The 23,167-nt window shown below is 37.0% G+C and overlaps 3 protein-coding genes across 4 annotated transcripts in view; 2 read left to right on the top strand and 1 right to left on the bottom strand.

Moving 5' to 3' along the window:
* Positions 1-8,944, top strand: part of LOC139964514 (hyccin-like) — a 34,005-nt gene extending 25,061 nt beyond the window's left edge. Inside the window, exon 12 of one of the 2 annotated variants that reach the window (XM_071966130.1) lies at positions 4,950-8,944. In XM_071966130.1, coding sequence (XP_071822231.1) covers positions 4,950-5,317 — 368 coding nt within the window. In that variant the 3' untranslated portion in view covers positions 5,318-8,944. Of the gene's footprint in view, positions 1-4,931 lie in introns of both variants that reach the window. The other variant, XM_071966129.1, reaches the window with a different exon arrangement.
* A 6-nt stretch (positions 8,945-8,950) lies between these two features.
* LOC139964515 (NADH dehydrogenase [ubiquinone] 1 beta subcomplex subunit 3-like) lies at positions 8,951-11,727 on the bottom strand. Its single transcript, XM_071966131.1, has 2 exons — positions 11,512-11,727; positions 8,951-10,141 (listed from the first exon to the last, which is right to left on the bottom strand). The coding sequence occupies exons 1-2, from the start codon at positions 11,637-11,639 to the stop codon at positions 9,994-9,996; spliced, it is 276 nt and encodes a 91-aa protein (XP_071822232.1). The 5' UTR covers positions 11,640-11,727; the 3' UTR covers positions 8,951-9,993.
* Positions 11,728-14,800: 3,073 nt separating this feature from the next.
* LOC139964444 (uncharacterized) lies at positions 14,801-23,044 on the top strand. The gene is made up of 5 exons (XM_071966003.1): positions 14,801-14,919; positions 16,304-16,849; positions 17,811-17,941; positions 18,330-18,546; positions 19,149-23,044. The coding sequence occupies exons 2-5, from the start codon at positions 16,452-16,454 to the stop codon at positions 20,446-20,448; spliced, it is 2,046 nt and encodes a 681-aa protein (XP_071822104.1). The 5' UTR covers positions 14,801-14,919; positions 16,304-16,451; the 3' UTR covers positions 20,449-23,044.
* Positions 23,045-23,167: the final 123 nt, after the last annotated feature.

Genomic DNA, 23,167 nt, shown 5'->3' with positions numbered 1-23,167 from the left:
CAGTGAGTGTCTCTGGTTAGCATTGCCCTTCTTTTGTATAGTTAGCAGTGAGTGTCTCTGGTTAGCATTGCCCTTTTTTTGTATCTAGTTAGCAGTGAGTGTCTCTGGTTAGCATCGCCCTTCTTTTGTATCTAGTTAGCAGTGAGTGTCTCTGGTTAGCACTGCCCTTCTTTTGTATATAGTTAGCAGTGAGTGTCTCTGGTTAGCACTGCCCTTCCTTTGTATATAGTTAGCAGTGAGTGTCTCTGGTTAGCACTGCCCTTCCTTTGTATATAGTTAGCAGTGAGTGTCTCTGGTTAGCACTGCCCTTCTTTTGTATATAGTTAGTTAGCAGTGAGTGTCTCTGGTTAGCACTGCCCTTCTTTTGTATATAGTTAGCAGTGAGTGTCTCTGGTTAGCACTGCCCTTCCTTTGTATATAGTTAGCAGTGAGTGTCTCTGGTTAGCATTGCCCTTCTTTTGTATATAGTTAGCAGTGAGTGTCTCTGGTTCGCATGCCGTACTTTCGTATAGAGATAGCTGTTGAGTCTCTGTTTAGAGTTGCATGCAGGTCGTAGAGTTACAGCGGTGAATTTTAACTCAACAGAGCCACAATAAAATTGAATAGTTGTAGCAATGAGTGTCTCTTACTAGAGTTGCTATAGGTTTGTCTGGTTTTAGCAAATCAGAATCTCTAGCTGAAATTACAATAAGCTTTATTTGAAATACATTATGCTCTTTTAACATCTTAACTGTTCTGTTCATTTATATTGTAGTTTCCAGGGTAATTTGTTTATTATTACTATTTTTTTTATGTCATCTGTTATTTCTTAAATGGTTAACTACAACCTTCATGTTACATTGTAATAATTTTTTTACTCTACCTTCTATGGTCCGATTCTCTGCCTACTGGTAAGTTACTTCTCATCTCTGGCCATCCTCCCCATTGCTTGAACATTTCCTCCTCTGTAATAAACTTTGTCAATATTGCATATTTGTGCATACTGTTAACTTACTGTTGAGGCTATGCGGTCTTGCTGCTCATATTGTCAACGCTACTCTGTGTTGCAAGATGCTCTTATTGTGACTATGCCCCCCACCTCTCTCCACCCACCGGCCATACCTTGCAGTAGTGCTTTTTTACCCCTCACTGTGTGCTTTGTATTTCATCTTCTAAATTTGGAAAGATGGAAAATAAGTTTGCTTTTCATTAAGAGTTCTCTATGGTTGCTTCCTTCCACCTCAGTGAGGTAGGGTTTGTTTGCATTGCTATGTCTGCACAATGCTATCTGCTGTGTGTTTGCATCCTCTGTATTATTAAAAGTCCTAATTTATGATAATTGAGAGCTGGTTTGTGACATGAACAGTCTTCAAGCAAAGGTACCATTTTCATTTATGGGTTATTCATACCCACCTACTTGAAGACTTCTTTCTGTTTATGTTGGGTTTGGTTGTAAGTTATATCCTTGTATAATGGAATTGAAGTCTTAAGTAACACAACATTAGGACTTCAATATCCAAGTTATCATTAATGAAGAGAAAAGAACAGGAAAATGGCTAGCACAAATATGATCTGGTATCATACTGAATCTCTTATCTGGTAGGATTCTGAATCTGACACTAGGCTCTTCATCTACTTAAGTCATCAAATGTTTCAAACATGCAGTATATATCACTTGTACCACTGCACTCATTAATAGCAGTAATCACATGACATCTGACAGCATGGATTTGTGACAAGCCCATCCATGTCCCTGTGATCTCTGTTGGGGATAAAATATAAGGTAATGGAAGCCTTTCCCCAACCCCTTGATCTCTGTGCTTAAGTATCAGGTAATGACAGCCTCTCCCCATCCCCATGGTCTCTGTGCTTAAGTATCAGGTAATTAAAGCCTCACCCCATTCCCATGGTCTCTGTGCTTAAGTATCAGGTAATGACAGCCTCTCCCCATCCCCATGGTCTCTGTTTGGGATTAAATATCAGGTAATGATAGCTCATTCATATCAGGCTTGCTTACTCAAAGCTAATGTAGCCTCTTCCTCGCTGACCAGAAGTATATTGTCCATGCAGTCTTCATCGCTGACCAGAAGTATATTGTACATGTAGTCTTCATCGCTGACCAGAAGTATATTGTCCATGAAGTCTTCATCGCTGACCAGAAATATATGGTACATGCAGTCTTCATCGCTGACCAGAAGTATATTGTCCATGTAGTCTTCATCGCTGACCAGAAGTATATTGTCCATGCAGTCTTCATCGCTGACCAGAAGTATATTGTACATGCAGTCTTCATCGCTGACCAGAAGTATATTGTCCAAGCAGTCTTCATCGCTGACCAGAAGTATATTGTCCATGCAGTCTTCATCGCTGACCAGAAGTATATTGTACATGCAGTCTTCATCGCTGACCAGAAGTATATTGTCCATGCAGTCTTCATCGCTGACCAGAAGTATATTGTACATGTAGTCTTCATCGCTGACCAGAAGTATATTGTACATGCAGTCTTCATCGCTGACCAGAAGTATATTGTCCATGCAGTCTTCATCGCTGACCAGAAGTACATTGTACATGCAGTACCACATATGTTACCTTGAAATACTACGTACAATGATTAAGCCAGTGCACGTCATATTATACATGGTGTATTAATTGCACATGTCATACTCAGATACCCAAAGAGTACGTCCTATAACTGGAATATTCTTACTAATGAATGATAGTAACAAGGAAACTCTGTAGATTTTACCATGGTTTGGAATAAACAAGTTGCCTTAGTAACCTTCAAGTTTGCTGTCATGCCAACCCCCCCCCCCCCCTCCTCCAGCATCCTTTCCACCCACAGTACATGACCCAACAGCAGCTAAAACAGCAAACATTTGTCTTCAGGCCATATTGGACTGTTGCATTCTACTATTATGTTGATCACTGTAGAAGGAAATTCTAAACTCAATGTCACTTTTTCTAGCCCAGTTCATCAGAAAGCCATGTTCCATGTTATAGATTATAATTGTTAACAAGCTCATTAGCTTATGAATGCTCCTGGTTAAACAACTGAAAACTTTGTGTCAATATGTCATGTTTGAATATGCATGGGGTTTCGTAACTGTTTGTAGTGAAGGAGACGTGTGTTTTAGAGAGGATGAATTGTCTGTTTGTTAAGTTCTTTGACTGCATCTTTTCTCTTGTGCTTTGTTTTTCTGTTGATGGGCTGCCAGGTGTGGTTTTACTGTTTGGATATTGTTTAAATATAGCATATTTGTTCATGCAGTGATCATTGTACCACATCTTGCTGTGATCAGAATCTCCTCTCATAACCTCTTAAGCTTGGTTTACTAGATCCTGAAAGGGATCATACAATGGCAGAAATAGTTTTATTAGGGCCATGTCATATATCCCTTGATACAACATTTCACAGTTAATTGAGTGTTCAGAAAATGAATGTGAGTGTCATTGTCGTTATATGATACATACAAATGCAGGTATCATGAAGCAATGACAGCTGTGTTGGAGAGGATTTACTTGTGTAAATTTCTTAACTTTGGCAAGTGATTTAGAGAAAAATGACTTTCTGATAAATTTACCCGCATAAATTAGAAGATTTCAAGCTCATAAGAGATTCTTTCGGAGAGTCTTTGTAGTACTAGCCAACATTTTATGTTTGTGCATGTATTATGAAAGAACTTATTACAGGAGTCTGATTATTGATTGTACAGCAGTGCATAGTATGTGTATGCATGGTATTATGTAATCATATAGTACACAGTGTTAACAGTATGCAAGTTAATTGATGTCAAATGCATTACTTGCATGTGATATCAATTTACATCACTGTACTGTATATTTTATTTGACAGCCATCGACTAAAAGTAATTGTGATGGGAGGGTGGGAGTGCCAGGTAGTGTATGATAACATTTCTTGGACAGCACTTGTTCCTATACTTCAGCGACCACTTATGTTTATGAAATTGTGTGGCATAAAATAACATTGAAATCTACAGTTATTGACTACTTACCATTGTTGATGGGAAGGACATTTTTGTTCCTAATCCTATGTACAACAGGACAAACTTTAATAAAATATGGTAACCATAGGTGTTTGGCAGGACAACCATAGATAAAATATGGTAACCCTAGGTGTTTGGCAAGTCAACCTTAAATAAAATATGGTAACCCTAGGTGTTTGGCAAGAAAACCTTGAATAAAATATGGTAACCCTAGGTGTTTGGCAAGACAACCTTAAGTAAAATATGGTAACCCTAGGTATATGGCAAGACAACCTTAAATAAAATATGGTAACCCTAGGTGTTTGGCAAGACAACCTTAAGTAAAATATGGTAACCCTAGGTATATGGCAAGACAACCTTAGATAAAATATGGTAAGCTTAGGTGTTTGGCAAGACAACTTTCAATAAAATATGGTAACCCTAGGTGTTTGGCAAGACAACCTTAGATAAAATATGGTAACCATAGGTGTTTGGTAAGACAACCTTAAGTAAAATATGGTAACCCTAGGTGTTTGGCAAGACAACCTTAGATAAAATATGGTAACCATAGGTGTTTGGTAAGACAACCTTAAATATACTATGGTAACCCTTGGTGTTTGGCAAGACAACCTGAAGTAAAATATGGTAACCCTAGGTGTTTGGCAAGACAACCTTTAATAAAATATGGTAACCCTAGGTGTTGTTGAGCATACACTACTCTTTACAGAATAAACAAGAAAGTTCTGTAGGTCTATACACATGAAAAGCATCTCTTACATTAAACAGGTCGGTAGGTGTAAGTAACCAGAGACCTGCCAAAATATATGCACTTTATGCTAAGAAGATGATAGGATTGGGTATTCCTATCTTGAAACTGTTATTTAGTGTTAAGGTTGATTGAAATTTACTCATTCCAGTAAACTATTTGATGCAAGTCTTTAAAACTATTTCTCAACAACTTGTTTGCAGAAATCACGACAATAACAGTGACAATAGAGAGCATTAGCACAATCCCCACCACAGATGGAACAGACACGGTGCAGAATGGAAAACAAACAGACAGTATGCACAGATTGGTGGTAGCCAACAATCAGAGGCATAAGTTACAGGGCAAAGGGCATGGATCCGTCAACAGAGAAGAGCGAAAAGTTGGTGCATCAAATAATGATGACAAGAACTCAGCAAAAAATGTCAGCAAAAACGGAAAAGATACTGGCAATCACCAGGAACACATGACAAGTAATTCTCTCCTCATTGGTAATGGAGAAAATGTCAGATCATCAGATGATAGAATGAAAGGGAGGATGAAGGAAAATCTGGAACTCAATCTCTCTAGTATCGAAACAAGTTTCTGAATTTATTTGTTTGCCTGAAATGAATAACTATAAACTATGATATCCTCATACTTAGTTAGCTTAAAGGTGTTCTTCAGATTGGTGATCTTCTCAACATAGAATCATCATATGAGGATATCTGCAGTCTATGAAGTCTGTAATATCAACAAGTGTGAAACAATTCTGTGTTATGTACAGTGCTAATCAACAGAGTGAAAGGTCAGGCAATAACTATATGGTTCCAGCCAGCAGTCAGGTATGACATGGAGATGCATGCTATGACTATATGGTTCCAGCCAGCAGTCAGGTATGACATGGAGATGCATGCTATGACTATATGGTTCCAGCCAGCAGTCAGGTATGACATGGAGATGCATGCTATGACTATATGGTTCCAGCCAGCAGTCAGGTATGACATGGAGATGCATGCTATGACTATATGGTTCCAGCCAGCAGTCAGGTATGATCTGGATATGCATGCTATGACTATATGGTTCCAGCCAGCAGTCAGGTATGACATGGAGATGCATGCTATGACTATATGGTTCCAGCCAGCAGTCAGGTATGATCTGGATATGCATGCTATGACTATATGGTTCCAGCCAGCAGTCAGGTATGACATGGAGATGCATGCTATGACTATATGGTTCCAGCCAGTAGTCAGGTATGACATGGAAATGCATGCTATGACTATATGGTTCCAGCCAGCAGTCAGGTATGATCTGGATATGCATGCTATGACTATATGGTTCCAGCCAGCAGTCAGGTATGACATAGAGATGCATTTTACAGAGGGGAATATGAGAAAGCAGCTCCAAAAAATAATTCAACATGTTTGTACAATTTCAGTTTTTAACACTTTTCAGAAGCAAATGTTTATATAATGATAAATAATGTATTTAATAATGATAAGTAATGGTATGTAGTTACTATGTGACCTAGTTATTACTGTCCTCTGATTCTAATCTCCACATATATGTAGATAAACCAGACTCCTGAATTAGTCTTTAACTGACCACACAATTTATTGCAGGAAAATTTTTAAGCTCAAAGTGTAAGCCATGTTTAAATAGAGTAGGGTGGGATAGATCAACAAACACCTTGAAAAGTGACTGAATTGATTGTACTTTCTTAACCCACAGGTGGGTAAAATGCTGCCCATGAGTATCCCAAAAAATTATTTTAAAACCCTATTAAAGCCATCCGCAAAACCCTATATTATTGGAGCCATGTGTTTTATTCAACCATGAATCAACTGAAACAATGACCTCTCTGAATGATTGAAAGAAGAACCAAGGAATAGTTGATTTAGTATATATGGAGTCTACTGTACTTGTGATATTTAAGCGTTGCAGGTCGACAATGTGCATGTTTAACTACTTTGGTTATATTTACATTTTCCACTGCTGTATTGCATAATGCAAGATCAATTTCATGCCCATCCCTTTCAGTTTGTCCTTGTCCTCCTCATTAAAATTAATTAATGAAATATGTATCATATCTAAGCAATTATGTTGAACATTCGTAAGTTCAACATAATTATGGATTATTCACATTACCTTTACCAAGGCTAATTAGATTATTGTGATAATAACCAGGAACCTACCTTTAAAGTTACTACGGTGTGATAGACACCATGATTGTTTAATCAGTCAAATGAAAATCGTTTCATCCAAAAGATAAAGATTTTTCTTATGACTATATAGTGATATTAATATGTCAATTTAAATCGAAGGTTAATGAAAGTCAATGCGTTTTAAATTCTTTTCTTTCATGAAAAAAGTCTTTCCAGAGAGCTTTTTTTCTATGCACCTGACATTATTTTAGATAAACGGCAGCAAATGTCAAACATTTGTAAAAATGTGACATTTGTTACTCTTAAAAAGACTTCTATTATCTATTGTAAACTGTAAAATTCTGATTAATTGAAGCATTTGTTTATTTTGAATTGTTTTAATATACAAAAAAGGTGGAACTATATCATTGGTTTATCTAAACTTTAAAAAGTATATGTTGGAGTGTGGGCCTAGATAACAGACTTAAAGTACATGTTGGAGGGTGGGCCTAGATAACAGACTTAAAGTATATGTTGGAGGGTGGGCCTAGATACCAGACTTTAAGTTTATGTTGGAGGATGGGCCTAGATATCAGACTTAAAGTATATGTTGGAGGGTGGGCCTAGATACCAGACTTTAAGTTTATGTTGGAGGATGGGCCTAGATATCAGACTTAAAGTATATGTTGGAGTTTGGGCCTAGATACCAGACTTTAAGTTTATGTTGGAGGGTGGGCCTAGATAGCAGACTTAAAGTTTATGTTGGAGGGTGGGCCTAGATAACAGACTTAAAGTATATGTTGGAGGGTGGGCCTAGATAACAGACTTAAAGTTTCTAAAGTCTTCATGTAGGAAGTTATGTAAGGAATTGATACCACTTAGAGGTTAGTCACTTCTAGGTTGGTTCCAACACAGTTTAAATGACCTAGCACTGTTGATCAATATTGCTCAATGATTAGAGTTAAATGAATTCTCTAAAGCCAGGTTAACATAAAAATCAAGTACTAACATTGGTCCTTCATGAGTAGATGTCATCAAACTATAGATTTAATGTAAGCAGTGGCAGAATGTCAACACCTGTAAAATGAATAGTATATTACACAGAACTTGTAAGATGCCTACTGCCATAATCCACATTTTGCATTTCATTAAACCACCTTTAGTTACTAAAAAATAGCCAGGGAAAGGGGGTGGTCACAACTGAAAAGTTTTGAATCCTCTGACATGGATCAGGGTCAGATAAATTAAATTTAACTTTGCGTTTATTTTTAGATCTCTTGACTTGTTGCTTGGGCTGGATTGGTTTGGCTGTTTTAGAATTAAGTGCTGAAATACTTTGACAGTTTTACTGTATTGCTTAAAGCATTGGGTTGTTTGAATACTGCCATTATACTAACTCAATCCTTTTCTCACAGATTCGCCCTTCATCACTGAAGGAACTAGTGCATTGTTCAATGGAGTGCAATGTTAAAAGGTCCAGTTTGCCATTCTAGCCATACTGGCTTGTGAAATATTAAAGAACTTTGGCCTCTCATTGTTTTGGTGTGTAGTATTGTAAGTAAATACTAATTTTGATATATCTACAAGTTATTAACTTGTGCTCATATATTTGGCAGGTCATTATTTCGGAAAAGCAATATTTTGCTTTGCCAATCCATTACACAAAAGGATACCAGTTAATCAAGGAAGGTATCATGTGTGAGATGCATCTTGATGGCCTCTGACCCTTTTGATCAGAATATTCTTTAACCCTTTATTACTTATAACCTCTTCATGCCTTACCAAAATAATTCCAACAAAGGTATCAGATGCTGTTTTTTACATCATCCATAGGATTTATCAGTTGAGATAACAAAAACTTAGTTTGATGTTATTGTACATATATTCAAAACAATGTATCTTCTACCTACTGTATCTGTTAAAAGCAGCAATAAAAGATTTTGCATAATTTAAAAGGATATTTATCAAATTGTTATTCTTTCTTTCATGCACAAAAACTTTTGTTTTGCTGCTGTCAGATTTATGTTGTGCTAATTTTTTTGTCACTCAATTATCTTGAAATTGTTGGGAGAATAAAAGAAAACATCAAGAGATATAGCTAAAAGTGTTCCTTTCATTTCTTTTGTTTTCAAAAAGCCTTTGAAAATCCACAGAAAGTAAGATCTAAGATAACATACTTTAACTGCTCTTAGATAGTCTCTTAGCTTTTATATAGATAAGATGACTGCTCTTAGATAGGCAATAAATCAGTCATTTAATGTCAAATTTAAAGATTAACATTACTGCTACAACTTAAGCATACCAAAACAGACACATTCTAATCATCAAAATTACTCCAAGACAATTATAAGATAATTGTCTCAATTAAGCAACTTGCAGCTCTGAGGGTGGCATTAAAGCCACAAGTGACATATCTTAACACTTCTTGTTATTCCTAGCACTTAAACATCACAAATTGGCATTAAGATATTTGGCTTGATAAAACATGATAAAACAGAGATTTCTTCCATTAAGCCATGTGAACATGACAGACATAAGTTCAAGTGCTATACAAGACTTTGTTTAATAGAGGTTGCAAGTTAAATACAAAAACATGCTACTCTCATGTGTGTCATAGTTGCAGCTTAAGAAGTAATTGAAATACAATATGCTTGAATATATCTCAATGGTTTGACCAAGACACATGTGAGAAGCATTCAACCTCAAGTTTCACCATCACTTGCAGTTTTTCTTCAAAGTATGGCATGGTACAGTAGAAGACTACATTTATTTGCTTTCCATTATCTTACATACATATGTATTAATATATATATGATATATCTCTTAATGACATTGTCAAACTGGCTGCCAGTGGCTGGAGATCCTTTCATAATTTCATAGTAAGCCACGTATACATTATAGCCGAGAATGGTTTGGTACATAAGCATTGCCTGTAAGCTTAGTCTCTCTGTTTGGATTGGACACAGGAACTATTCTCTTCTACGATGAAGACGGGGAGGAGATTTCCTGTGGATTTCCAAGGTGCTGAATATTTCCATCGCTCTATCGTACGCCTGTGAACTCTGAGCAGAGCAGCAAATTTCAATTCATAAACATTTTCTCTAATAGTCTTTCAAGTCTTGAGAGGTTACAAGCACACTCATTAATGACCATGGTCATCATCTTTCCAAAATAATTTCTCAAGTCCAACAGCAATGATGAAGGCTCCAGCACCCAATCCAAAGCCTTTGAAAACTAACTTATACCACGGCATCTTTCCCATTCCTGGCTGAAATCTCCACACTTCATTCCTATAAGAAAATGAGATAGGCTGATTGATTACTTATGTTCAAAATGTGAGCTGACCTACAATAAATCTGTGCTGTGAAATAGTTTTTATTTATTTTTCATCTATCAAGTTTTCAAGCTATTACATGAATATCTCAAAGCAATGAATTTGTTATAATTGCAGATTTTAACATTCTTTTAAAGAAAGAAATATGGGAAGCTCTAATAAAGCATAGTTTTTGCATTACAACACGTACTGTCAGTTTTGTTGTGACTGGGAATTTGAATTGATGCAATATCTTACAAATATTTGCATCAGCTGAGGAATGCTTGCAAACCTCTAGTTGGCCGTGAAATCATGCTTTATACAAATTTGAATTATCAGCCTTCCTCACTTGTTGGCATGTATGGAGTGATTCATAGTTAAGTATAACTGGATCTCACAAAAAGCATGTCCATTGATGGCTTCTAACTCAACTCCCAAGTATAACAAGCTAATGGGCAGTGACAGTATAACTCAACCTCTCACACCATAATACAGTTCAAATCTGGACATGAAAGCTATGTGCTATTGTTTATGAGACTGCAATATTCACTTTTATCAGGAGTTAGGGCATCATTCACTTTAGGCTATAATATGTCATCTGGTGGACCAATTGCAGTTGTCAGACTTTCTGTAAATCCTCTGCCAACTTATACAATGGCCATGTTTAGTGACATGTATCAAACTGGAGAGATTTGGACAACCATCCGGCACATGTTACTAGCAGATTGAGCTAACAGAGCCTTAGCAAGTCTGGTAACACTACTTGGTCTAGCCTAAATGGTTTTATACTTCATTATGCATACATACACAGATACATGTGTATACATACATACATCCTTTCCGGTCTTGAATAGGGGGCATTAATGTTCTTTAAAGGATAGCAGTGATCTGGATCTCACTGATGTTGCTCAGCTGTATAGTTGTGTGATTTCACTGATGGTTTGATCAAATTCTGCTGAAAATTGAAAGACTTATACTTCAAACTGCACCTAGTAAGGAAAACTTTCCATAACTTCATGCATGCATTGAAGTTTATTGTATAATACCACTAGTAAATGGGTGCAATAATAATGAATTTTGGCCTTTCTGTTAAGGCTTTTGAAAATTGCCATTGAAAAAGTGATTACAACTTGACTAATGAACACAGCAAATACATTGCCTATCGTGCAGCTAAATGTGTAAAACACAGTACACAAATTTAAGGGAACACCCAAAACTACGGTATTCTACATACAAATTTAATCAAGCAATTGGACAAACTGATATTGGTAATCTAGCCTAGGCTACATTGTTACAGTAAGGCATAGGCTAGGACTAACTTAGTTAGTGTTGTTAGGCAGGCCTTACCGAATCCACGGGTCCTTCAGTCCTTTCGCAGCAAGCCTTTGCTTGAGCGACATTAGTTCTGGAACATCTTCAACTTTCCATGTTTTCCAATCTGGAATATGATAGGGTAGCTTACCAGTTTTCCCCATCTTTCGCAACTGACAGATAAACCCTGTTGGAGAGCTAGTGGGAGCAGGTCAGTTCTTTGATTGTTGGGTTGCGAAGTATGGAACGCCAAATATGTAATTAAATCCTCATTCCTGAAAAGCTCTACAACAATACATATAATATACAGTTGTGTAGAATGTCTTTCACATCAACGGGTTTTACCCCCCCCCCCCCACTGCCCCAATTGGATGCGAAGTAGGACCCATGGGTGCGAAGCTATAGCCTATAAACATAGTCAATATATTTTCCGATAAAGAAAGTGCAATAAGCTTGAATAGTTTATATTTCGAATGAATCATTGTGACGGAATCTGTTATAAAACTGAACGCAAATTTAAAGGATTTTTTTAGTGGCAGTCTTTTGGGTGTATGAAAAACTCCATATTTTTTCAGCGCTACAGTTCTAGTTCGGGGATTTTTCATCCTATGAATCAGGAGAAGTGAATATTTGAACCTCGCGCCAACTTAATCTAATATATTTTGATCAGTGGAGAACGATGAGCGACGGTGACGCCATTGCAGCAATTCGTTTCGGTGGCTACAAAGACGCTATCATTAGCATGCTACACTGTAGCGAGGAAAGTTAAAAATAGCGATTTACTGAAAATAAAATAGCGATTTAGATTGAAATTTCCTAGAGAAGTTGCAAGTTAGCAATCTTTTGGAGAGCTAAAACGTTCCAAAATTCCCTAGCTCGGTTTTCTTCATAATATGTTGTTCAGATATTTGTTATTTGAGAGATTTTTTGACTCACAAGCATATGCGAAGTCTGTACACATTCCTGTGTATTGTATTAAGGCCAAGCTCAGATCGCTTCTGACCAATTAGCCGCACTGACGTCACGTCTCCACGTAAGTCAGTGTTGGATTAAAATTTTCTGGCAGGACAGGCCAACATTTCAAGCACTCTATCACAGAAACTAAAATTCATCACAAAACATGATTTGACCGGACGGACTGGATCCCATTTTTCTCTAAAACATTCCTTTAAATAGGCAATATTCTTATCCATACGCTTCAACATAGTCCATTGGTGTCGTACCTCAATTAATTGCTCCACTGCATTGCATGCTAAATTCGTCACTTTCGAAGGGCATAGATGGACGTTTAACTAACATGTCCTTCCCGAAATGATGCATATCATAGATAATTACTCAGGCTATTAAGGGTTCGTATTGGATCCCACAATGGGCCCTAAGTTCAAAACAACACAGTGAAAGAAAATAGAATAACAACATGTGTTCAGCCTCTGAAGAAGATCCTGCTAGGATCGAAACGTCAGGCCATTTAACTTTTACACATTCTCTTACACAGGCTCTTTAGTGGATAAGCACTTTGCTAACAGCTAACATGTTAAAATATTTTGCTGTCAGTACGCAACAATGACATCACACGTTTGTTTGAATTTAACTTATGGTACAAACTGTGACAATTTTAATTAAAAATTTAATGCCGGAATTACATGCAAAGTTCTCTTGACAGCCTGGATGTTCTTCTTTCATGAGTCGCTAAATTCCCCGTGGACTATCCTCTTTAATTGGGAGCTTGTGAGGGGCAGGTACCGAGGTGGGACTGGGGAAATAATATAAACTATTTCTCATGCTTGTGTGAGTCTATTCTTCTGAAAGTTTTTTCAATGAATTTAAAAAACAATTATGGGCCGAGGAGGGAAAGTATTTCTCAAGCAGATATCTATTTTTGTTAGTGCACAATTGGTCGTTTAACATTTTAGTCTTGGAACGGTCTTATAACGGTATTTCATATGTAGCATCCTGTCGTATTATATCTTCTTAAAAGTAAGTTCAAGGAATATGAAGTAGACTTACATTACAATAAAAATTTGTTTGCTCATTTCTGCTCATTCAGTGATCCAGTGACGCCCTGGAAGGCAGGAATACACCCATGTCCTTCTAAACCCAGTTCACATTTATCATTGCAATGATAAATCTGCAGGCGGCGTCCGGGTAAGAAGGCAGCAAAGTCCCATGGTCAATTCAGTTCAGTAAATATATTTCGTATATACATAGACAAAAACAGTGCAGTAATGGTATAAACAGGATACTAGAAAAAAATAAAATGTTTATCAAAGCTAGTAACCCTAAAGAAGAAGACAGAAAATAACAGAACAAAGTAAGAAAGAAAAACAAAATGTACAAAACAAAATTGACAATATTATCAACCACGGTACTTGGAAGTTAGATAACTCTTTAGTTGATACCTAAATGAAGCACATGATTTCGAATGTCTAATACCATTTGGGAGATTATTACATATTTTATAACAGTAATTGTTTAGCAGAAACTTTCCATGTTTAGAGAGGTGTCTAGTGACAGAGAATATTACATTTGTTCTCGTGACCTCTGGGATATCTCACCCATATCTTGGGTGTACAATATTTCGAAAGACACGAGGCAGTGCATTGTAAATAAAAGTACACATCATGGAAATTTGAACATCGTTGACTTTTAGGACACCAAGAGTACTGTGCAGAGTATTAGTAGGAAAACGCCAGTGGTTGAACGTGATCGGGTTTCGAATTTTATTTTGTTCAGGTCTTTGGCATGACCCGGTTAGGATTATAATCCAGCTTTACATTTGTTAGCTTATAACTTGGTGTGAGAATCAAGAAACTCGGCATCGGTCAAGAAACCCGGACTCGTAATTGCAAAAGATGCAGTGCTCGGACGCAAAGGACCAGGACTCGACTTCAACATTGATAAACAAAGCTGTTGCCCCTGGCAGGATGGATCAGTTCTTACCTTCTGATACGTACGGAAGTAAAATAAAATAAAACTGTTAACAAACTGCTTATCCACTAGAGAGCCTGTGTAAGAGAATGTGTAAAAGTAAGTTGGCCTGACGTTTCAGGATCTTCTTCAGAGGCTAAATAACATATGTACGAAAGTAGTTATCGAACTTTTCCAATGAAAAATAATTCAGCTAGGCAAAAAGTCACAGACAAATATTCATGAACTTGACCACCCACAGTGGATATTTCAGCACCATAGTCATTGTGTTTATAAAACAATAATAATGAAACCATATATTGGTGCATTATTCGTATTTACTATATATATGACGTAATTCCATTCAGCTGTTCATATATATACGTCTCGGTTCATCCGTTTGTCAATAGCGCCTTCAATCGTCTGCTGCGATATATGCTTGGTGAACATATAGTGTTGATCTATTGTGTTGTTTATATTTATTTTCAGTATGTAGTAATTATTAAACATGTCGTATGCGTTTCTCTTAAAGTACTGGTGAGTTCATATAATTAAAACCTACCCTGCTTGCACTTCGATCACTAATGACCAAACTTTGACGGAATTAATATGGGTTACGTCTGACGCTAAGCGTTCAAGCCGATGTTCAAATCTTCGTATCGTTCTTAACTTTCAATGTTTTGGATGATACACAATTTCACAACAGGCTGTCTGCTTGCTTCAGATTTAGGCGTAGTAGCCTACACTTAGCCTGGCGTTATACTATAGTCATTGGCTGGTCTACATTACGCTTTACTAGGCTAGGCCTAAGTTCTTTCCTTCATCCGTTCCTCTAACCAGTATTAAGAAACTGTAGCCTATGCCTAATTTGCATTACCCGTACGTACACTAGTTGCCTAGCATTCTCCAGTGTTAACTGTCGGGGTCTAACTCGATGCGAGTCTGGCAGGTCCTAGCCTTCAGTACACATAGCCTGCCTACATACAACCTGGCCAGCCTACTGTTTACCTGTTTGAATTTGAGCAAAACAATTATTAGTGTGGTAGTTGGTACAACTATATGGAATAGGAGTAATTGCAGAAAGCCAGGCAACGCGTGAACAAAACCAAGGCTTAAAGGCAATTGAAGACTCGCCCCAAACCGTGTGCCGCCCTCTGAAAAAGTTAACCTTCCGTTGCTTGCAGAGTGAAGTTTTTTTCATGTCGCTATAAAATGCAGACAGTAATGAAACGTGATACCTTGTTATCTTTTATCTAGACTTGAGATGTCCATTGCTGCTATGTACACTGTGTTGTGGGTATTGACCATAGCTGTATGTATTGACTGTACACTAGGGTCTAATTACCGACGGTAGCAAGCTGTGTGTGTATTTTCTGGGATCAATGGTGGTGTCTAACACTTCTGTTACACCTCATTCGAAACTAGGTCAGATTACCGGCATGAGACGTTTCTTTGTGCGCGAGTCTTCACACCCTTTAACCAATGGTGCCTTTATTGTCGCTGTCAGGCTAAGCTAGGTAAAACTTTTGAGCAAAATCTCTCTTTCACAAATTGCTTTTGAGAACAACTCAACAAGCCTAGGCATACACCATTTACAGATCTGTTTTTGAAAATCTTTGAAGTTCAACGTTAGCTATCTCCATGGCTATGTTGGTTCCGCTGGCTATGTTAGCAAATTATATTATTATTATATTATATTATTAATATATATCATTAATATATAGATAATTATTAATATAGTTTTGATGCCACAGTGTGATCACGTCTCCACCCAGAACAGAGGTTGAGTGAAATTTGTGCTTTATTTGTACTATATTTATGAAAAAGGAAAACTTGGATGAATGTAAAATGGGTTTGACTCCGTTTATCCTTTCATACTATTGCAATTGTTACAGTTTTACTGATTCTTGTTTTTTTACAGATGTAATGGTATTAAGCAACTTTCCCTAAGGATCATGGAGGAAAGAATTGGAAACAATATATCTGTCAGCCCGCTATTGTGAAATATTTAAAGTTGCTGAGTGATAATTATTTCTTTCTTTCCTGGGTCCAATTAATATTTCAACAAAATGTCTTCTGTAAAAGGATTGCACAGTGATAGACTAAAGGTCAAGCTTCACAAATCTAAGAAGTCAAAATCCAAGAAACATGAAAGGACTCTTATCACTCTGGAGGAAGCCATTGATAAATGGGAAGATCTGAGAGACAGAGGTGGATGGACTAATGAGGAACTAGCCCATCATCTGTTGGATGTACACAAAGTACATTGTGATATGCAAACTTGCATGAGTCGACTGCATGCTTTAGAACAGCCTCTATTTGTCTCCAGTTTGACTCAGTCTTCTCTTATGAAGGGACAAGCAACTATTGATGACAGCAATAAAACATCTGGGGAGAGGGAATCAGCTGTAAAATGTGATGAACCCATCGCTAGAAGGCGTGCACCATCTCAACGTATTGCGGCCAGGTAAGTTCCTTAAAGTTCCTGAAAGCTGACAAGGTGTAATATGCAGATTCTAGTATTCCAAATTGTTTAGTGACATTAAGGGTAATATAAAGAGCAGTAATCCTCTCAATGAAGGTACATGCCCTTGAGCGATTGTTTGAGTTCATACAGTTTCATTTTGATGGTTTAATATTTAATGCATAATTAAAGCAAGTATTAAATTTTACTTTGTGTGAATTCTCACCTGAAGTGGGGGGTAGGGGTAGAGGGGGGGGGGTTGTAATTGGGTAATTGGGAAATAGTTTGTTATAAACCTGTACCTTTTCATGATGGCTCATATTAACCTGATACCATAATTTTATTTTGTTTATATTATTTTATTTTATTTTAATTTTATTTTGTTTCTCTGCAGTTTCAGTGACACTGACATTCAGGCAAGGCCTGTTTGGATCTGTGTGTTCTGAAACAGCAAATGGTTTAAGTTGCAATTTGTGCTGAACATACAACAATCAGGTGGTATCGTCCTTGGTTGTAAAATGAAAGATAAAGTTCTCTGTAGTCCACCATATTGCACTAGGAAAGATGGAATCAGGGGAAAACTTTCATAGATTTGCCAATGGAAAGTAAAATTACATTGAAAATGTGGTTTTACAATGTTCTGTGTTGCTGCCAAAGTATTTTAAGCACACAGATCTTTTATTTACATTAAGGGATGTTGATTTATGCCTGAGTATTATGGCTTGGTAACAGTGACATAAAAATACAATTCAACACAAAGTACCTCACTCTAAGTTAGGTTTAAATTGGACTTTTTGTTGGTACTTGTTGCTGAAGTAACACAGAAGACTGTTTCAGGCTAAATATTCTTTTCTCTCAGAGTTTGAGGTATTATAATAAAGTATTATTCATCTGGTATATTATATTAAGTATTAATACAGTAATGCAAGCTTCCTATTAATACCTCAGTAATTTGTCTCTACAGGGATAAAAACCAAGTAACAGTTGAAACAGTTCCAGAGAGCAGTCTGCCTAGAAGAAAAACTATGGTGTCCACACGTAAAAGGAAAAGGTCTCAGAAAAAATCAGCAGGTACTGATCGGAAAAAAACAAAAGGTGGGCATTAGAAACAAGAATGAGTTTTCAGATTGTTTGTTGCTTCCTCCTTCATTGGTGTGGAATTTATACCAGTGATTCTATAGCTATGTATAGCTATAGCCATGTATACTGTTGCCATGTATACAGTGACACACTGTATTTAGCAGTATGTTAGTATTGTTCCTCTTTGGAATTCTTCACCTTAATTTAGCCACTCCCCTCCCCTGCTTTAGAAGACATTGCTCCCTTAGTGATTTTGTACTCATGGTGTAGTCTTTTCTGAGTTAAGCTGTGTGCAACTTTCAAAGAACTTTCTTAGTAAGATATATGAATGGCTTGGATTTGAAAATCTTTACTCTTGCAAATTTTGGTAGAAAATCTTTGTGTTTGAAACATTTCTCTTTAGTACCTGATGAGACTCCAGCAGTAACGTTAATGTATGAATTGGCTGACGAAATGACTGCTGGTGGAACTATACAAGACATATCTCCTGGTCAAGAGGCAAGACTCAAAGAAGAGTTTGATCTGGTTAGTGATACCAATACTGACTCACTTCAAGAGGAAAGGGATACCAATGATTCAACACCTCCCAAAGTAAAGAAACCAAGAAATCCTCCAAAGTGGTAAGAGCAGCAGTTTGTTGACCTATGGAAGCATTTTGCTCTTCCTGGTCAAGATGTGTTCCGCAACCAAAAAGATATGCTTAAGCAATGAACATTACATTAATCCATAACGCAGCTACAGTGCAGTAACCATTTGAGTAACCCACATCACTAATGGCAACTATTAACCGTCCTGTCTTTCAGAAGTGTGCTACTATGCACACGCACCCATCCACACCCCAACTATCGTCTTAAAATGTATGAAATTGAACATTAGCCAAATTGTTGCTGTTTGGTGTTCAGCCCAAGCTCCAGCCTAAGTGATATTTCTTGGGAGGTCAAAGGACATTTGAAGGACATGAAAGGTTAAAGACTTAACAAACTACATGTGATAACTTTAGAATGAAATCTTGATTGTATATTATACTCAATATGTGGTTCATACTATTTGAGGTCAAGAACTTTTTAGGTCAAAGGTCATTTGAGTTAAAAAGAGTTTAGTGTGTAAAATCCTTGAAAAGATGGTAAGCATGAGTTTCATGATTGTTGCTTGCAGTAGATGTGGCTTTCTGGTAAAGGTTTGGTACCTTTCAAGTCTACTGTGTTTCCTTCATTCCATACAGGGCAATATCTTGGAGGGAAATGGAGATCACTTTCAGCTGTAAGGTCTGTGAATTTCAGACAACCTCTCCTGTTTTTGCCTGTGATCACCTTCTGCTTGCCCATCCTGATATAGTTGAGCCCCTCCAAGAATATCTAGACAAAGAGACAGTTCCTGGATCTGAAGAAAGTTTGCTAAAGTTTGTCGTTGAAACTTCAAAGTCAAAAGAAAATGGGAAATTAGCAGCAGCAGCAGCGGAGGAAGACAAGTCAGTCTTAGACAAGACAAAGACAGGTGTTGAGGATTTTGATGAAACTTTTGTAGTGCCAGTCTACAATGACCCTGTTACAGACAGTGAACAGGTTTATAAGCATGAAGGGAGTGATGAGCCAGCGTTAGGTGAAACAGCCACCATCAATCAAGGTAAAAGCAATAACACTGAGGAGGAAATTGCTACAGCCAATCAAGGAGATGGTCAGGTTGTCATGGATACTGGTGTAACCAATCAGACTGGCAAAGATAAAGAAATGAATAGTTTGGGTGAAACTCCTAAAAGCAGATTGGAAGGACTCCAGAATGACGAGGTTTCAAGAGGGCAAATGAAAGAAAAGAACTCTCTCAAGGGATTGACAAAAAACGGAACAAATCTCTCAAAAAATGAGCCTTTTTCAGAATTTTCACTGATAGAAATGGAGGAGTTTATTACCTACATAAGAAGATGGATGCATGTGGACAAGCATTGTAATAAATGTCATTCTAAAATTAAAGGTCAAAGGTTGACAAATTTACACCACTGTGCTGCAAACACTGGAGTAACCCTCTGTGAAATATGTGGAAAGTATTACAGGAACAATGGGTATGGAAACCATGTGAGGCAAGTACACAACAAAGGCAAGGCTAGAGCAAGATGTAAGCATTGCAATAAGGAAATGACTGCCTCAGCTCTCTTCAAACATTTCCGCTATGTCCACGAGAGGGAACTACATAAGGTTGCATGTGGGATGTGTGGTAAGATGATGTCCACCAAGGAGCATCTTAGAAGACATGAGATCATTCACAGAGTTGAATTGCCTTTCAAATGTCCTTTTTGTCAGAGAGGGTTCTCTCAGAAATCAAACATGCATCACCACATTCGACAGCATACTGGAGAACAGCCATACAGCTGTGATCATTGCCTAAGGGCATTCACTCACAAGGTCAGTTTAAAAAACCATCTCAAGAAACAACATGGAATTGATCTTTGGAAACAAGGCCAAACTGGGGGCGGCAGACCAAAACCAAAGGATGCAGACGAAGAGAAGAATATGGACGTTGGAAATTGAGGTGATGAGAATTTCTGGTTGGATAACAAATGAATATGCTGATTTATTGGAATTACCATGTTACTGTGTTACAGACCATTAAATACAGTACATTTTAAGCTCATGGTACATTTCAATACCATATTGAAATTTCCAGAAAATTCACACTTAATACTGAGACAGAAGTTTAACATAACAACTATTAACTAGTTTGTTGCCATAGATAACAGAATACTACTTATAGCTGATGTTGTTAGTATAAATATGAAACAATGAAGTAACATCAAAACATCATGTCTAAGCCAAGCATTTGACATCATCATTGTAATTATCCTTTGTACAAGTGCTGAATTTAAATAAGAAATTAAATAAATGAACAGTGCCAAACTGATTGGGAAACTATAAATAAATTTGGAAAGAGCAAAGAATTTAGGGCTAGAATGTATATTTGAACCAATGACCTCAGAATCATATGTCCTGTGCTTCTACAAACTGAACTAGGATCCATCTGTTAGCTGGTGGTGATCCCTATATAGCCAATGCTTTGCTGAAGGTACCAGTCAGAACTCAGAAGATCTTACTGGTAATTGATATGTCCTGTGGTTCTACAAACTGAGCTATGATCCATCTGTTAGCTGGTTGTGATCCCTATATTGCCAAATCTTTGCTGAAGGTACCAGTGAAAACTCAGAAGCTATTAATGTTAATTGATATGTCCTGTGCTTCTACAAACTGAGCTATGATCCATCTGTTAGCTGGTGGTGATTCCTATATAGCCAAATCTTTGCTGAAGGTACCAGTCAAAACTCAGAAGCTATTACTGGTAATTGATATGTCCTGTGCTTCTACAAACTGAGCTATGATCCATCTGTTTGCTGGTGGTGATCCCTATATAGCCAAATCTTTGCTGAAGGTACCAGTGAAAACACAGAAGATATTACTGGTAATTGATATGTCCTGTGCTTCTACAAACTGAGCTATGATCCATCTGTTAGCTGGTGGTGATCCCTATATAGCCAAATCTTTGCTGAAGGTACCAGTGAAAACTCAGAAGATATTACTGGTAATTGATATGTCCTGTGCTTCTACAAACTGAGCTATCATCCATCTGTTAGCTGGTGGTGATCCCTATATAGCCAATTCTTTGCTGAAGGTACCAGTCAGAATTTATATGCCATTACTGGTAATTTAATGCAAGGTAATGTGGCTTGTGATTAACTATATATAAATAAGTCTGGTATAGACAATGATAATAATTTATAAGACAAGGTTGCTTCCGGGAGAGTTGTATATAAATCATGTCTCGTTGTTAGGTTGATGATGTTGCATATTGTCCTACCATATCAGATAACTAATATCTTTCTCGAGCAGTCAGTTTTATTTTACAGTATAACAAGTATGTATAGTTTGTACAGTGTAAGTCCACTTTTCAAGTGAGAAGTTGATCTCCCATTCAGTATTATTACAAATTTGTACAGATATTTAAATAAATCGTGGCTGTAAATTGACAAAGAGGGTTGTTCTAGATTGACCTTAGTGTTATAATATGGTTCATATTAAGATATACAGTAATTTTGTGTGACAAAATGATGTATCATACTTGAAAATGTACTCACAATATTTTTATGCTAGACACATTGCAAAGTTTTTACCATTTATAATGTTGCTTCATCATGTATTAATACAGGTATTGTCTGATATTGTTACATATTTATTAAAGCATGTCTCTAATATTCAAGCAGTGTACTAAATTAACCTTTTGTTAGTCTAGGTGACTTCACCCAGGGATTAAACCATACTGAGGGGAATGGCTAGAATGTAAAGGAAGGAATATACTATTGAGAGAAGTCATTGGACCGAAGGTTACAATTCATATCTTGAGTATCATGAGCTATTAATTTGAATGTTATTTAAAGCCTGGGCCCTTGGAGGCCCTTCATGGAAGTGCCACAATTAACTCTTTCTAATGCCTAAATGTCATTTACAAACATTTGCTGCTAATGTAAGTAACATAACCACTGTCCATATCATGTGCCAAAACTATAGAGAATTGGCAGTGGTTTATACTGCTGAGCTGCCCATCTTCTTTTTTTTTATACATTTTTTATATCTCAGAAAGCTTAGAAAGTTTAGCTTTAGACAGGAAGATTGTTTAACTTTGTGCCACATCAGAAATAATTATAAATCTGTTGAAATATCTCAGAAATATCTAGTACTTTTATCAGAATTCCAATCTCTCCTTTATTTTCCTTCATTCTTTTCAATAAGGAATTAGCTTTATCGTTATATTTGAAACATATGAATAGAAACGGGAGGCGGGTTGGGGGGGGGGGGGGGGGGAGCAAATGTTATATTAATTTGTAGAGGTATCTTTCAGTGCAGTTTTCATTTTCTTTTTCTGATTGACCACTGTTCAATATATATTTGTATAATGACAATGGGCTGTGACAAGTTGGTCATCCTTTGTGGGGAGATCTTGGGAGGCTATGGTACTGCTCACATCTGGGTTTGGACCTTAAAGAATTTGATAACTAGAGTTGTGTGTATTTCAGTATGTTTTATATTAAGTTATAAGCTGTTTGAGATATAATTTGAATACATGGGCAACCAGTCTTAATGTTTGCTCATCATTTTCTATCTTAAGCTTTCTTAGTACCTGACCTCAGTTGATGTAATACCACATCACAAGATGAAACTTTAGAGGCTAGATGGTAACTGAGAAAAGCTGTGATATGAAAGA

This window comes from Apostichopus japonicus, chromosome 23, assembly GCF_037975245.1.
Source record: "Apostichopus japonicus isolate 1M-3 chromosome 23, ASM3797524v1, whole genome shotgun sequence".
Classification (NCBI taxonomy): domain Eukaryota; kingdom Metazoa; phylum Echinodermata; class Holothuroidea; order Aspidochirotida; family Stichopodidae; genus Apostichopus; species Apostichopus japonicus.
This window is presented reverse-complemented; position numbering and strand designations above follow the sequence as displayed.

Excerpts from the sequence above, each read along its gene's own strand:
- LOC139964444 (XM_071966003.1), top strand. The coding sequence starts at position 16,452 with ATGTCTTCTGTAAAAGGATTGCACAGTGATAGACTAAAGGTCAAGCTT. Across the intron at positions 16,850-17,810 it reads TCTCAACGTATTGCGGCCAG|GGATAAAAACCAAGTAACAG; the intron begins GTAAGTTCCTTA and ends TTGTCTCTACAG. Across the intron at positions 18,547-19,148 it reads CCAAGAAATCCTCCAAAGTG|GGCAATATCTTGGAGGGAAA; the intron begins GTAAGAGCAGCA and ends CATTCCATACAG.
- LOC139964515 (XM_071966131.1), bottom strand. The coding sequence starts at position 11,639 with ATGGGGAAAACTGGTAAGCTACCCTATCATATTCCAGATTGGAAAACA. Across the intron at positions 10,142-11,511 it reads CTGAAGGACCCGTGGATTCG|GAATGAAGTGTGGAGATTTC; the intron begins GTAAGGCCTGCC and ends ATTTTCTTATAG.